This window comes from Lissotriton helveticus, chromosome 11, assembly GCF_964261635.1.
Source record: "Lissotriton helveticus chromosome 11, aLisHel1.1, whole genome shotgun sequence".
Taxonomy (NCBI): Eukaryota; Metazoa; Chordata; class Amphibia; order Caudata; family Salamandridae; genus Lissotriton; species Lissotriton helveticus.
The window spans coordinates 1,112,118,479-1,112,134,784 of record NC_136072.1 but is presented as its reverse complement, the minus strand read 5'-3'; the positions used below and the strand labels follow the sequence as shown (position 1 = coordinate 1,112,134,784).

At 41.2% G+C, this 16,306-nt stretch overlaps 1 protein-coding gene across 3 annotated transcripts in view; it reads left to right on the top strand.

Moving 5' to 3' along the window:
- SLC2A11 (solute carrier family 2 member 11) overlaps positions 1–16,306 on the top strand; it is a 405,158-nt gene that overhangs the window by 366,360 nt on the left and 22,492 nt on the right. For all 3 annotated transcript variants that reach the window (XM_078667813.1, XM_078667812.1, XM_078667811.1), the window contains exons 6-7: positions 1,661–1,809; positions 14,263–14,450. In XM_078667813.1, coding sequence (XP_078523939.1) covers positions 1,661–1,809; positions 14,263–14,450 — 337 coding nt within the window. The remainder of the gene's footprint in view (positions 1–1,660; positions 1,810–14,262; positions 14,451–16,306) is intronic.

Below are 16,306 nucleotides of genomic sequence, written 5' to 3'. Positions count from 1 at the left end.
AGAATACCACGGAGCAGAGCCTACTCTTTTCTCCCTCTTTTGAACTCTCTTTTTCGGAATGAGAGCGTCCAAAGAAGCAGACAGCCAATGGTTAATATTGGCATCCACCTTAACTGGGTCCGACTCACAAGGAAGAGGCATATCTTCCAACTTGGAGGTCCAGTCGTTGATCGATAGTCTGGACCAGGCTCTGTCGACCAAAAAAGCCTGCTTGGCGCTTATAGGCCGTGAATCGACTTGCCAATGTTAATGTTAATGTTAATCTGTCAGTCATCGTGGTAAATGTAATTACATCTGCCACTGTGATTGAATACTGCTTGTAAGATATAGAGATTACTACCGGCCCAGCAGTGACCTCTGCATCTTTAGAGGAACCGCTGCCCTGTAAATTCCTCTGAAGGTACAAAAACATCTGGGGAAGGACATGTCGGTTATGATGGCTGTCCATCAAACAAGTTTCAAAAGTGGGTGTCTGTGACCACCAGATTTTTCCTGGCAGTAACAGACAGAGGAAAAAGAGTAAACAAATTGTCCACTTTAAATAGGGGGGGATGGTCTGATGGCTTTACTCCGACTGACCCTACTCCACTTTGACCAAACTGCGTTTCTCTCGACTCCGTATTGAGCAGTGGACCGAGGGTTTAGCAGACAGGGTACTTTTGTCACCTCTGTGGCGAAGAACCCGCATCCCAAATGCTCATTTTGGCTGTAAGTCTTGAGGTTGGACATAACTACACAGTGGAAAGACAAGAATACTTTATGGTAAACTTTGGTTTGCCCTTTATGAGCTCAGCCTCACCAGAGTGCTATGGGTATTTACAGCCCATTTAAATTCTTTGTGCCATTCTTTACCCTCTGCCATGTTGGTTTTCTAAGCTGCATGGCCAGGTTCCAAACTCCACAGGGCGACATTTGTAGGATGGAACTCTTTTCCAGAGGCAAGGTATCTCAGACAAGGGTTTGTATGACAGGCCTATCCTTACGACCATCGTTTCAGTGTGTTTTTCATCTTTTAACACAGTACCATTCAACTTAGCTAATGCCTCATATATGTGGAAATGCAAAGAAATACAGAACTTTGAAAATATGATTAGTGAAATGACACAGTTTGCATTGAGCATCAAGGAAGAAATTCGATAGGAGATGAGTGTGTCTCTCATAGCCTGCTGGTAGCGTAACATCCAATGTTTATATGGAGGTAATCCACTTGTGGAATATCCTCCGCCATAGTGATTGTTAGCACTACTTGCAGTAATTGCATGATTTTCTAAAACAACATGTAGGTTATCATCTGCCACACTATGCCTATTGTGAATACAATTCCAAAGGTGGAATCGATTCCTGATAGATAGAACTTTGAGATAGAAAATTTGAGGATTGACCTTTATCACCGAGATAATATCTGGCCTTTAGTTTTGTTTTTACAGTGGCTTTTCAGTGCCTATTGTCATGGGTTGTAGGTTTGGATGCTCTGCACAATCTTCATGGGTTCCAAACTTTTCCTGAGATATTCACCATGACAACAACTATAAAAGCTTCTTTTGAAAACTTGGCAAGCGCAAAGAGTCTGTAGGGTTTGTAGAACATTAGAAATTATTATGATATGAGTATATCTACCTTTCATGCATTGGTTTATTTGTATCCATGTTCATGGTTTCAGGGAGATCTTAGGAAGTGAAGAGAGCTGGCCTCTCCTGCTAGCCAGCAATGCAGTGCCAGCCCTGTTGCAGCTGATCACCCTGCCATGGCTCCCAGAGAGCCCACGATATCTGTTGATTGACCGTGGGGACAAAGATTCCTGCATCTCCGGTGAGTACCCTGTGACAACATTGGTGCAGTACCTGCCAATAGCAAATTGGTGTCTCTGAACTGTGTGTCATTCAGCGCCCCCTCTCTGCTGATTAGTGCCAGGATTACTGCATTCTGAATACTATAATTCATTCCTATACCTTTCTGATCTAACCTTTCCCATCTGGTTTCTAGTTTTGAATCAGTTTTCATGTTCAGTCCACAGTGTTGACTATTCGCTTCCGGGCACCAAGAATAATTTAGGATTGAAATGTTGTACCGGAGATAGGGGGCAGATTGAGAGCCTTGGAGTGTAAAGGCCTCCGAAGCTTCTCACATTGCCCACTAGCAGCAATAATGTCTTCTCAGGTCTGTGAGAAAACAGTTCAGAAGCAATGCCTCTTAAAATGTAGCAGAAAGAGCAACTTGCGTTTTGGGAAGCATTTTGTATGACCGTGACACATTGAAAATATAAATTAACCAAGCATATAGGCCATACTTTGGTTGCCCTGATCACTGACACAATAACCAAAACAACAATATCGTGATACAAAAATATTGTGTCAAAAAAATTGGTTACAAAAATAAAGTTTCCCTATACTTATAATGGTAAGTACAAAAATATCAGACAAAAATAATGTTTAACACTAATATCGTTTGAAACATAAAAAAATATTGTTTTTTTAATATATATATAGTTTTAAATAGTAAATCTTAAATATTGTAACCTATAACAATGTAAATTGAATACATATAAATAATATGTAATGCCATATATAAATATATGCTTATATAAACAAATATATATGTGTATGTTTATATAAACATATTACCTACTGGCGGTCGCCAGTAGGTATATATAGTTAGGATTTTTTCTCTATGGGTTTTTTGAAAATTCTATGTCTAATAACTTTGGCGTTTGTGGACGGAATTGGCTGAAATTTTCAGGAAAATGGCACATTTTGTTTCTGAGCAGCCCTTGAAAATTTGGGGGGGGTTCGTCCAGTGGGGGCCGAGAAAAAAGGGGGGTCCCAAAACGTGTTTTTAACATTGAGTTTTCCATAGGGCGGTTGGCCTCACTTTTAGCCCGAACGGCTGAATGGATTTGCACGAAACTTGGCAAAATTGTAGGGACTGGTAGCCCGATGTGCCTTTTGTAGGTCTCAATATATGTGCTCCAGTGGATTTTGAGAAATTAACGTTTAAAAAAAGATATATATCTGTAACAGCGGACTGGGCAGCGCACTGGTTCGCGGACTTTTCGCGCAACGGAGCTTTGTGAAGCGAAGCTGATTGGTTCTCCGGCGTCTGTCAACATTCCAAACAGTCCGTAGCGGCCGCCATCTTGTCTCTCGGTAGGATCGAGAGACAAGAGGAGGTCAAAACAAAGGGGGAAATAACTATAAGGGGGCATAGTAGATCCTCGCTGACCCCCTAGGTTTGATGTGGAGGTTTTAAAAGGGCCCCGCGGGGCAAAAAAAAAAAATAATAATAATAATTGAACGGCTGAATGGATTTGCACGAAACTTGGCAAAATATTAGGGACTGGTAGCCCGATGTGCCTTTGCTAGGTCTCAATATATGTGCTCCAGTGGATTTTGAGAAATTAACGTTCAAAAAAAGATATATATCTGTAACAGCGCTCCGCTTCGCGTAACGGAGGTTTGCGAAGCTGATTGGTCATTCTGTCACTGGGCTATAGTTGGGCTACATCTGGCTGATATTTGGGCTACATTTGTTTTTTTGTGTGTCTGGCGGCCATCTTTGGGCTACATTGGGCTACATTGGGCTTCATTGGGCTACATTCGGCTAATTAGCAAATAGCTCATCGCAAACTAGGAATGGTAAAGAATCGCTATTTATTCCTTAAAGTTCGCTATTTAGGAAATGCAAATAACTTTGATGATACATATGGCGGTTCATCTCTAACAAGATAAGAAGCATAGGGATACATTTATGATGACTGGCGCATCACCAGGGATGTGTTAGTCATTCTGTGCCGCTGTTCCGTCACCTATGGTGTGCTGCATTTACAATGCGGCGCATCATGGGGCAAAAACAGCACAGATGCGTGATGTATCTGTGCCGTAAAGGTGGCGCATTGCTGGAGTTGTATCGCAAGTGTGATGAAGCTCCAGCAAGGGTCGGGGGTGCCCCTGTCGCAGGGTTTCTGTTCTCACACAGAACTGTGGACAGAGGATTGGAACCTCGGCGAATTAGGGTGTCCCAAAACTCACGTTAGTAATCAAAAACTATTTAGCAAGCTAGGTACAGTGTCACATTGGATATAACAAACTCTCAATGTTTAGACAATCCAGAATATGAACTTATAGTACCTCAGGATACGTGGAACTCATGAACAGTCGGTCGTTATAGATTTCTTAGAAACCAGAACATGGAGTTAAGAAGAACAGATGTGTATTTGAAATGTTTATTTACTAATGCCGTCTTCTCAGGCGTAGTACCTTAGATAATAAAAGTACACATATTATCAGTAGCAAAATTACCAGCATAGTTACTAGTACATAAAAAGTGAATGGTGATAGTATGTTAACATGCTGTAAATGAATAAGAGTTAGCAACACTTATAAGCAGCCGCGGGCCGTGGAGGGAGTTACGGTGAGGCAGGGAGGCGGGGAGGGGGAGAAGCAGGGTGGAGAATACAAGTACACATATTATCAGTAGCAAAATTACCAGCATAGTTACTAGTACATAAAAAGCGAATGGTGACAGTATGTTAACATGCTGTAAATGAATAAGAGTTAGCAACACTTATAAGCAGCCGCGGGCCGTGGAGGGAGTTACGGTGGGGCAGGGAGGCGGGGAGGGGGAGGGGCAAGGTAGAGAGGGCTCCACCCTGCTTCTCCCCCTCCCCGCCTCCCTGCCCCATCGTAACTCCCTCCACGGCCCGCGGCTGCTTATATCTCACCCTCCCTAATACACATATTATATTATTTGCTAAGAAGGTCTCTTTGTGTTGGTTTAGGGCGTGCCCATACTTTAGTGTCTTAGATTTGAAGGAATCACATCAGCATACACCAGCTCTCTCTTCATGTGAACCGCATCACCTGTTGTGTATGTGTGTTCGGCAAAGCAATATAAAACCCGCCTCATGCCCAGAATTGGCAGAAGTTGCACTTATGTTATGAGTATGAAGTCGTGGAGATCAGACCTCATAACAATTCTGTATCGTGTTGTTCTTGAAACTTTAGCACTCGCTGTACAGATATAGTTTAACAAGTAAAGCAGATAGTAGACCAATAACATATTATTCTCATGTAAACCACGATGAACTACTAGGTGGAAAGCTAAAGCAACAACTAAGTGTCGTGTGCAGAAGTTGCAAAAAAGGAAAAATGGCGTTTAAACCGGTAATGAGCCCATGCTAACTTAACACGGTGTAAAGATATCCAGGACCTAGATGACACCTCCTCATGATCCGGAAACGAACTGAATAAGATAATAGAAGTGCCATCTCATGAGAGCAGATTGCAAGTTTATATGTGGACGGTCCGCAAGGTAAAGCATTAAAAACTAGGAAAATTTAATGCTAAAGAAAAATAAAACAGCCAAGTACTTTATCGAGTCTTAAGCCAATAGGCAAGGTAAATAATAAAAACTTGACAAATAAGTCAATGAATTGTCAATGAAATGCTAGTACTCAGCATATCAAACATGAAAAAGGTCTATGACATAACTGTGTATGCAAAATAAGCTGCAACAGCCTCCAATAGGAAGTCACCGTCTTCATCCGAAAACAGTTCAGCCATCCAATTTAAAAGCGGAAAAGAACATACGTGCTCTCCCAGCACCGGATCCTCTATCACCATCAGAGGACAGCTCGGTGGGTTTTCAAGAAAGCTCTCTTCCAAGAAAGACTGTGCTGCCGCCAGTAAATTCCAGGGACCAAGTAGTCCATGCATCAATGCCACAGCCATAATCCTTTCGCCAGGACAAACCAACTCGTGAGTAATGATAGGAGTCATCAGCTGATTAAAGTCGACGTCAGGAGAAACCGGTCCGCAGAGACACAAATCAATGGCCCAATCGAAATCACAGGTCAGGCAGTGAAATACAGGCTGGACACAGGTGAAGTAGGAGAACCGAAAAGATAATCCATATGCCGTGCTTAATATCGCCAACGGCATTGTGCCATAATATTCTAGCATGCGATTGCGGAACAGTGTCAGCAGCTGCAGGGTCGGAGGTTGCATAGGAGGGACATCCATATTTAAAAATGTAAAAAAGCACAAGAGCGTCCGCTGGTAATGCAAGTAAAAATGCCAATCCACGAACCAGAGTGCAGAAAATACAATGAAAGGAAGGAGGGATGACTCCAAAGATTTTCTCAAATGAAGTCACGAGACCACTGGTAACAACTTTAAAAAAGTGTGCCAGGGATTTTGTGGAGGATGCGTTAAAGATAGTCGGAAACATGTTGCTGAAATTGAAAGGCAAACCTGTGTACGGGTGTTCGCTATGTGAAGTACGAAAGTTTCACGGGCCGAACTCAAGGCCACCTCTCTCTGAGACAAAAGAGCTCTTATTCTTGCCATGCCGTTGAAACGTGTCCCAAGGTTGGTATTTGTGGCCAGATTGAAAACTCCCTATGTTCATGTGTGGGAGGAAATAGAACATTTCTGCAGCAAATAACCCGTTCACTTACTGTTACGATAAAAGGAATACTTTTAATTAACTCAGAACAATCTTCATTATTGAGCATCAAATAACTACCATTTTCCAACAACTTGAACGTGGGGATGATAGCAGGAACTGGCGTGCCTTGCAACACGCAAGCCATATTTGATCGGTGTTTGTTGCATGAATCGTGTAACTGTATGTGCCTACACATTAGTGAATGATCTGGCGTCTCAGTGCATTCCTCTCCATTCAGATAAACTTCTTGATCATCTTTGAAACATCTGTATGTGTATGGAAGCGACCAGACCTCATGAAGAAAAGCACTACCTAAAGGTTCATAACGACCTATTGGTATATATTTCATACAATTTGAAAACTTATATAAAGCAAAAGGCAGCGTTATTAAACCGTGGATAAGGCATGTTGCCAAAAAACCCGCAATCCTCTGCTGATGATGTCACTGAGCATGTCATGAATGATGTAATATGTGACATCATCAGCAGTGGATTACGGGTAATGGTATCTCTAGTTTACTCCCCTATAGCTGTCTTTCTTTTAACATAAGTGTGTGTTTCCTTCCCTTATACTTACTGTTTTTGGTTCGCTTCCAGTTCGCGTACCAGCGAGCGAACTAGGAAGCGAACTAAGAGAAATAGAGGTTGGCACAGTTCCAAATATTGTACCAATTTTTTAATAACGGGGAGGTAGTTCTGAAAAGAACTTTTTTTTTTTTTTTTCTGAACATTTTTTTACTGTTTTTGAATTTTTCGGAACAGTTTTATATTTTTTTGGGTTTTTCTTGGAGGGGGCAATGAAAACGATTCATTGTAAAGGGCTCAACAGGAGCAACAAAACAAAAAAAAAAAGAATTTATTGTTTGGGGCGTTTCGGACAAACATGAGCATGATTGTCAATAGCTCTGTTGATCAGAGTGATGCTTCTTTCTCCGTAGGAAATGAATCCATCGCAAAATACGCAGGTGTGTTTTACATCACCAAATCTCATTTGTATATTTGGCACCATCTCCCTGCCCTCTGGTCCCGTTACTTCCGGTACAACAGATCTTCTGGCCATAATAGGGAGATTATCTAGGTCGTTCCGAAACTGTGCAGCACTGTAGTTGTTAGGATGCCACCTAGTCATATGGCGATGCATTGTGTAGTTTCCGAAACTGTATTTTTTGTCGGTCCCTCTGGACAGTCTATCTTGACATATAAGGCAAGTTACGTATCTTGCATTTACTTTTTTCTGACCTTTGGGAATTTTAAAAAATTGCCAAATGAAGTTTTCTTTCCGGTGAGACGTCCTGGGCTGCTCAGGCAAAAACTGCCTCTCTTCGTGCTCGTCCTCCTGTTCCTCTTCTTCTTCTTCTTGTTGAATTACAACTTGAGCAGGTGGTCCACTCTTCCTTGGATGTGGTGGAGGTGGTGGGGAAGCACCAGCTGAAGCTACTAAAGAAGCCATTGCTCAGTGATCACAAAGGGTCTTTCTCTCACAATGATGAAAGTCAGAGTGAGGAAAGAAGGAGGGATTTTCATCATTTGGGAAAAACAAGAGTTCTCAACCAATCAAAAGTGTTCATTTTAGATTATATGACCTAGTCTTACATCATTAGGAAACCAAAAGTGAAATGAACCAATGAAAAGTGTTATTACCAAGTCACATGACTTGCTGTGTTTACGTTAAGCGCTTTGCAGGGCCTCCCGGTTTGCTTCCAGAAACCTGCGCTTTGCGACTCGCTTCGCGTACCAGTTCGCTAACGTAGCACGTCATATGACGTATCACGCGACAACGTGAAACGTCATGCGGACGGGAGGCGTCACGATGTTGTTTTCTAACGCGGCACTTGCGGTAAAGAAACGTTTACCGGCTCGCGGTCTATTTCGCGGCATCAAGGTCAGCTAACGGGAAGCTTCCCGATTCGCGAAGCGGGAACGAAGAAAAAAAAATATTTTAAAAAAAAATTATTCATAAACATATAAAATATATTTTTGGATTTAAAGAAGAATACATTTTACAGCTACAGATATTAGCTGTTAAAAAACCAATGAAATTCACAGAAAAAACCATAGGTTATAGACCATATATAGTTAGGAATTAGCATTTACAAAACCTTGAAAATTCACTGAAAAAACCATAGGTTATAGACCATATATAGTTAGGAATTAGCATTTAGAAAACCTTATTTTACTCACACAAAACCATTGAAATTCCATATATAGTTAGTTGCACTAACTATATATCGCGCACCCGCAATCCACTGCTGATGGTGTCACATATTACATCATTCATGACATGGTCAGTGACATCACTGATGACATCACTGATGACATCTCAAATGACATCACTGATGACAACATCCAGTGACTGTATGTTTCTGTAAAGTTAAAATATGTCTTAGATATTGAAGAATGAGTGGATGTATAAGTGTCTGGATGAAGGATTTAGTAGGTGCGTGACTGACTGTATGAGTGAGTGATTAAATGTGTCTCACTGAATGCATGGGTTAGTGACTAAACTGTCTTAATTTGTGCATCATTATGTCTGTTGTGATGTAAACTGCTGCATGTGTTGATCATTAGCTATACGAGAGGCTATATGTGTTATTAATTGGTTGCCCAAGTATTTCTATGGGAGATTGAGTTTGTGTGGGGGTGGCTGGGAGGTGTGTGACTCTGTGCATAGATGTGTGAGCAGTTGATTCACTAGGTGTATGAGTTCAAGAGTGCATGTGGAAAAAGCTACATGGGCGGTTGACTGTGTGCATGAGTGTATTGATGAGTGAATGGATATCTCAATGCTACATGTCATAGTAAGTACATATGTAAAACACAGTACATGTGAGAGTTGGCATATATAAATAACTGTGCATGAGAGCCACTGAATGTGTGAGTGGCTGTATGGATCATTGTGAACTTGTATCAGGGATTGTATAAGAGAGTAAATATGTGTTAGTATATGTTTGAATAAGTAAGGTGTGTATAACTGTATAGTTGAGGAAATGGAGGTGAGATTGTTTCTTTGCATGACTGACTAGGTGTGTGAGTAACTCCATGGATGAGTGACAGTGTGTGAGTGTCTGTATACACTGAGTGTATCTAAGGTTATATTAGAGTCTGAAGAGGTTTATCGTATTAGCACAAGAATGATGTCAAATGAGATGTCATCAGTGATGTCATCAGTGATGTCATTTGAGATGTCATCAGTGATGTCATCAGTGATGTCACTGACCATGTCATGAATGATGTAATATGTGACACCATCAGCAGTGGATTGCGGGTGCGCGATATATAGTTAGTGCAACTAACTATATATGGAATTTCAATGGTTTTGTGTGAGTAAAATAAGGTTTTCTAAATGCTAATTCCTAACTATATATGGTCTATAACCTATGGTTTTTTCAGTGAATATATATATATATATATATATATATATATATATATATATATATATATATATATATATATTCACGCTCCAAGGTTGTCCACCTTATGAGTAGCACGCGAGCAGCAGCTTTATTTATGTGTAGGTGAGGACGGGGATCCGCTCGTAGACGCCGCTCCGTAATGGATCTGCCCGACGCGTTTCGAAGCTCCATCTGCTTCTCTTCAGGGGCTTTAACGGAAGCGGTGTGCGCACCCGTTACACTTCTCCAATTTCATATAACTCACCCGCCAATCGCGTCGGGCAGATCCATTACGGAGCGGCATCTACGAGCGGATCCCCGTCCTCACCTACACATAAATAAAGCTGCTGCTCGCGTGCTACTCACAAGGTGGACAACCTGGAGCGTGAATATATATATATATATATATATATATAATGTAACATGTTTATAAAAAATATATAATTTACATTATATTAAAATGTTTGGGAGTATTTATTTAAATTTACTACTATAAATGTATATATGAAAATCAGGGCTCGAAAATTCCACTCGACCGCTCGCATAGTCGAGCTAAATTTAACAAGGTCGAGCTGTTTTTAGGTCCTACTCGCCCTTTCTGATGAGTAGGAAAACAAACCAACTTTTGTCCTCTGTCTGTGAAAACGGAGCAAATGTGAAAAGATAACAAGATTTAAAGGCATTTGTATTGCTCACAAAGTTAATGAGCAATAAAGATGCCTTTAAATCTTGTTATTTTGTCACATTTGCTCCGCTTTCAGAGACGGAGGTCAAGTAGGTTGCAGTTAGGTCGAGGACATTTTTTAAGGTACTAGTCCTGCAGGACTAGTACCATTTTTTGGATTTTTCGAGCCCTGAAAATCCAGACGCTCAAAGACGAAAGTCATGCATGCGCTGGGGAGTCGAACATAATAGGTTTATTAAAAAAAACATCAACCCCTGCTACACGTTTCAGTCAAGACCCCAAACGCGTTGCAGGGGCTTGTGTTTTTTTTCCAATAAACCACTTATGTTTGACTTTCTTGAGTGCACGTACCTTTTGTCTTGGATTGGACCATCTGGATTTCCATGTATTGTGGGTGGGTGCCATGCCCGACACCACGCAACACCCCTGCAGAGCCACACATTCCAAAGATGACTGCAGCAACTATATATGCGTCGAAGAACTGGGATTAGCATCGGAGTGGAGAGAGACACCAGTGTGAAAGAAAAAAAATAAAATACATATATATATATATATATATATATATATACTGAAACACACAAAGGTTAAAGTAACATAGTTAAGTGAATTTGTCAATGATAACATTAACGTTTTGAACAACAACAAAAATAACTGTAACTATAACTTGCGCTCCTGCCATGCACTGCTTATGGTCTCACATATGACATCACTCATGACATGTTCTATGACATCACTGATGACATCTCGCATGACATCATTGATGACATCACTGATGACATAATCCAATGAGTATGCTAGTTTGTTTTATAGTTTACATAGTGGTTGGTAACTACCATATTACTTGTTTACCTAATTTTGTACAACCTGGATCTAGCAAATGAGTGTAAGTATTTACAGAAAACATGTGCTCTTAATGCACCATAAGTGTGTAGAGGTATTGAACTTGAATAAATATTTCTATTCAAGAGTAACTCTGTATGCAGATGACAGTTGACTTGTGTTCATTATGTTCCAACTAGGTTTTTTGGTTCTCTACAGCAGTTTTCAACTGGATTAAGGTTTTTGTAAGCAGCCTTGAGTTATTAGACAGAATTGTCCCAGTATAACAATTTCTACATAACATAGAAGACTGTGTGCATAGGTACTAACCTATGTACATGTGCTTGTTTGCTTGAGAAGATGGGCTATCTGTACAGTTTTCACAGCAGTATGAAGGGTGCAGGTAGTGGGGTGTTTAGTACCTTCAGATCTTGGTTAATTTGAGCAAATATTGTTTTTTTTTACAACTATTGCATAGAGTATAAACTGTTCTTAGCAGATATTTTTAATACTCTGTTGTGTGTTTCTCATGAAGGTTTCAGTGTTTGCAAACAGTGTGGTATAGAGTAAACTCTCTCCAAGGAGTAAACACTTTTTACAGTACCTAGTTCTCCATTATCAACTTTATTTCTCAATGTAAGTTCGGTAAGCTTCAGGGGTTTGATACAGATAAGAGCTGTCCATAGTAGGTCATTTGTTTTGGAACTGACATTCACTATTTTTAGGAACTTGGCTTTCTGGGAACAGCTGTGTACAGATTGAACACCGTACTCAATAAGGGTTTCCAATATATCTGTGGTTGATTGTTAATATGAACTATGGTTGCTGTAAATTGTGTGGTACAGGGTCAATGTTGCACATAACACATGTTTTCTACACCTAAGGGAGTTGTGTCTGTGATGACAGTAATGATGGTTGATATTCTCCTGAGCTATTTTGTACTTACTGTCAGGCCTCTAATGCCATGGTAATTTATAGAGCAGAATGCAGTAAAATGAACCTTGGGCGATGTAATCAGTTTGCGTTTTCCCCCCGATGTAATCAGTGATGTCATAGAACATGCCATCAGTGATGTCATAGAGAAAGTCTTCAGTGATGTCATAAGCAGTACGTGGCGGGCACGGTTATAATTATTGTTGACAACTATAACTAGTGGATTTCTGTGTTTTTTTAATCTCAAAGCGCTATGTCGTCATTGACAAATTCACCTAACTATGGAGCCCATTAGGACTCAAGTCCGTCCGCGACCCTTGAGGAGGAGGGAACATCCGCATGGGCTGTGGCGTTCCCTCCTCTGCAATTAGGATGTGACCGCCACCCTGGCGGTCACATCCTCTATTTTTAACATTGCGGCGGGTGCGGCTTCAAGCTGCGCCCGCCGCAATGGTAAAAAAGCACGCATTGCATTTACATGCAGAAAGCTGAGGGCACCGCGCGGTGCATGCCGCTGTCTGCATGTAATGCAGGGGGCTACCCCCCATGTGCACCCCCCACACCCCCACCCCCCCTTCACCCTGGGGGCCCGCAACGGGCCCCCGAAATGCACATCCGTAAGCTTTTCCACGGCGGAGAACCCGCCGCGGAAAAGCATATCAGATACGCAATCCTAATATGGCTGGCGGTGTCTGAGAGACACCGCCACCATATAAGAGCTTTTCCGCCGCGGTTGTAAGCCGACCGCGGCGGAAAAGCGGCGGACATAAACCAAGACCCACCAGCCATCCTAATTTGGCGGTGGGTCTGTGGAGGCTCCGCGGCGGTTTTCCCGCATCCTCCGGGCCGGCGGTGGCTTCCGCCGGCCCGGAGGATGCGGGAAAACCGCGATCCTAATGAGCCGCTGTATCGTTACTTTTATCTTTGTTTTTTCCAAAGTGAATTTCTAAGGTTTTGTAAAAACAAAAAACGGTCTTTCTTTCACACCTAACTATGATGTTACTTCAACCTTTTGTTTTTTTCAGTGAATTTCTAGGTTTTTTTTTAACATAAAGTAATACTTATTTACCATACTTAAATGCAACTCCCCTGCCATGCATGGGACGAGGGCCTGGCTTGTGGAACCCCATCTGCCAGGGCAATTTCTGAAAAGTAAGGGGAGGGGGCCTGTTCAGCCTGCCTCCCTGAGCCTCTTTCGGCCTCTGGGAACCCCATCCCTTGGGGAAAATCTTATTTATTTAAATAAAGGAGAGGGGGGTCATATGACTCACCTCCCCAAGTCTTGTTAGCTCCCGGGGACTGCATCACAAGGGCCACTCTTTTAAATAAAGGGAAGGGTGGTGCTCATGGCCACCCCCCCTATTAGTAAATGGCCGGTCTCTGGGGGGCTGTGATCCCTGGGGATGAAATTGGTCTAGGGGTTGTAGGGGGCCTGGGGGGGGGCGGGTACCTAGGTCCTAACTCTAACTACCTACTGGCGACCGCCAGTAGGATATATATAATACACTGATATGGCCTCCCATATTACATCACTCATGACATGGTCAGTGACATCACTGATGACATCTCAAATTAAATCACTGATGACATCACTGATGACATCATCCTGTGAGTTTGTTTTAAGAGTTCATGTGGAATTCTGTTTTATTAGTGGCGTGTTTCCGTCTTTGAAATTCTGCCATAAGGGATCCTTTTGTTCTTCAGTCATGCTGTGATGTTTGTGAAATGTTTTGTAATTGTTAACTTTTTTTGGTTGATTATTGCTTAAAGAGTGAAATGCAGTTTTCAGTGGAATGTTTTTCAAAGGTGAAGTAAGCTGCCAGTAGAGTGGTGTGTTGTTTTTGAGGCTGCCATTTATGGATCCATGTTTTGTATATGACATGTGAAGCTAATAAGGTATGGCTCTGGAGCTGATCTATTGTCTTGAGTTACTACTCATCCATTGGTCACATGGTCTTTTTATAATTGCAGTTCTCTATTTATCTTGCAGCACTGAAGCGGCTGAGAGGCAACAGCGACCTTAGCAGTGAAATGGAGGAGATGTTGGCGGAACAAGCGGCCATCAAAGGTCAGAAGGCCAAAGGGCTGTGGGATCTGTTCCGGGATCGATCCGTCCGGTGGCAGCTGATCACCGTCATTGTTCTGAGCAGTGCCATGCAGCTATGTGGCAATGATTCGGTGTGTTGGACTGTACCCCATAAACGTGTTATCAAATAACAAAATGACAGCACTAAAAAACAATATTTTGTGAAGAACACTCTATGGTGGAAATTCTGTTTAATTGAAGTAAACATCCCCCAAACCCCAGTTTTCTTTCTTTTATAACTAATATATTTAGTTCAGACAACCATCTTCCTCGCCCTTCCATGTAAAATGCATGGTAACGGTGTGATAGGTCTAATCTTTGGACTTTCACTGCGTATACTTAATAGCTTGTACATTATCACCATATCATCATTGTATCACAACATGCCATTACCAGTTCTTCCCTTGACACAGTCAGATCAACAATTCCTGCCCTGCAAACAGTTTATTGACGAAATTCCCTAATTGTAAAATCTGACCTAGTGGCTTCCACTTCTAAAAAAAAAAGTCTGGTCCACTGATCTTCATGACACATGTAGCCTGAGCACCACATCTTCATATTATGAAATTCTTTCACTTGCTTATCAGATATTACTTCATAGCAATCTTATTATCTGTATCAAAATATTAACTATCAATCGCCTCATGCTCATAATTCAATCAATATATTCTTAGTTACTCCTGGTCTGAAAACCAGATCCCTCCCTTACTCATGGTCTAAACAAATCACCTCTTACAGATAATAATTTTGCAAATAGTATGATCCCCTGATGTTGTCCTTGCACATGGCCTGAGCAGCTCATCTCCAGCCCACCAGACATATGTTCTTGAGCATCCTAGATTGAGATCTGTTGTGTTCTTATTTTTCATTGCATTGAAGTCCTCAACAAAGTTTAGGTATTTTGTACCATTAGTAGTCAACAGATATTAACAGTGTAAGACTGCCTCACCTTTTGCTGTGTGAAATCATCACAACAAAGAGATGAAACTTCTATACTGCAAAAACACACTTAAAAGTAACTTATTCCTATCCTTCTATATGAACAAATTCACTCCAAAAGCAATTTAAAGGGACATTATGGTCCATTACAAAACCTAAAACCCCTGGAATTCACCCAGTTATGTTATGCTACACAATCTATAACTTCTGCCCACACCATGCACTTCTTTCGACCTCGGATGTGATACTTTCGATAACATCTCAAATGACATATTTGGTGATATCACTGATGATGTCTCACCTGTGATGTCACTGATGTGTTGATATTGATCCATTAAAACCTACTGAACAGATATTCACCGGATATGCATGTTGTGTAGGTGTATGATGATGGATTGGAGGCCTTACAATGGTGTATGTATGCTAGTGTATGATAGCATCTTTGTATATTTTTGTTGGGGTGATTGAGTAGCTGTAGTATGGCAGCTATGTGGCTGTTTGATGGTGGGTTTGTGGCACTCCTGAATTTGCGTGAGGAGTAGTATCTTTTGTATATGTTTGTAAATTGTGGTGATTGTGTAATGGCTATGTGTCTGTATGATGGTGTGTGTTGGAGCATAAGAGTGGGTGTGTGTTCAGTAACAAGAGGAACCCCAACAGTTTTAGAGAACCTGGGATTATAAATCGTATTGTAAAAACTGTTGTTCACTATAGATAATTACTCATGTAATTATAGCAGATTCTGGTGTAGAAAAAGTTTTAACCAGATAATTAGTTATTATACAAATGCAAATGCTGAAGTAGGCACAAAACCAGTATTTTTGATTGCAATTAATTTATTCATTGCATATTTTATATTGCAAAATATTTGAAGTATATCGATCAAGTAGTGTCAAATAAGATCCAGTGCTCACAATTAAGTGGAAACGTGCAGTGACAAGTTATGTTATGTTATGTTATATATGATTTGTAGCGCGCACAATTACTCAGGAGTATCCTGGCGCGAACA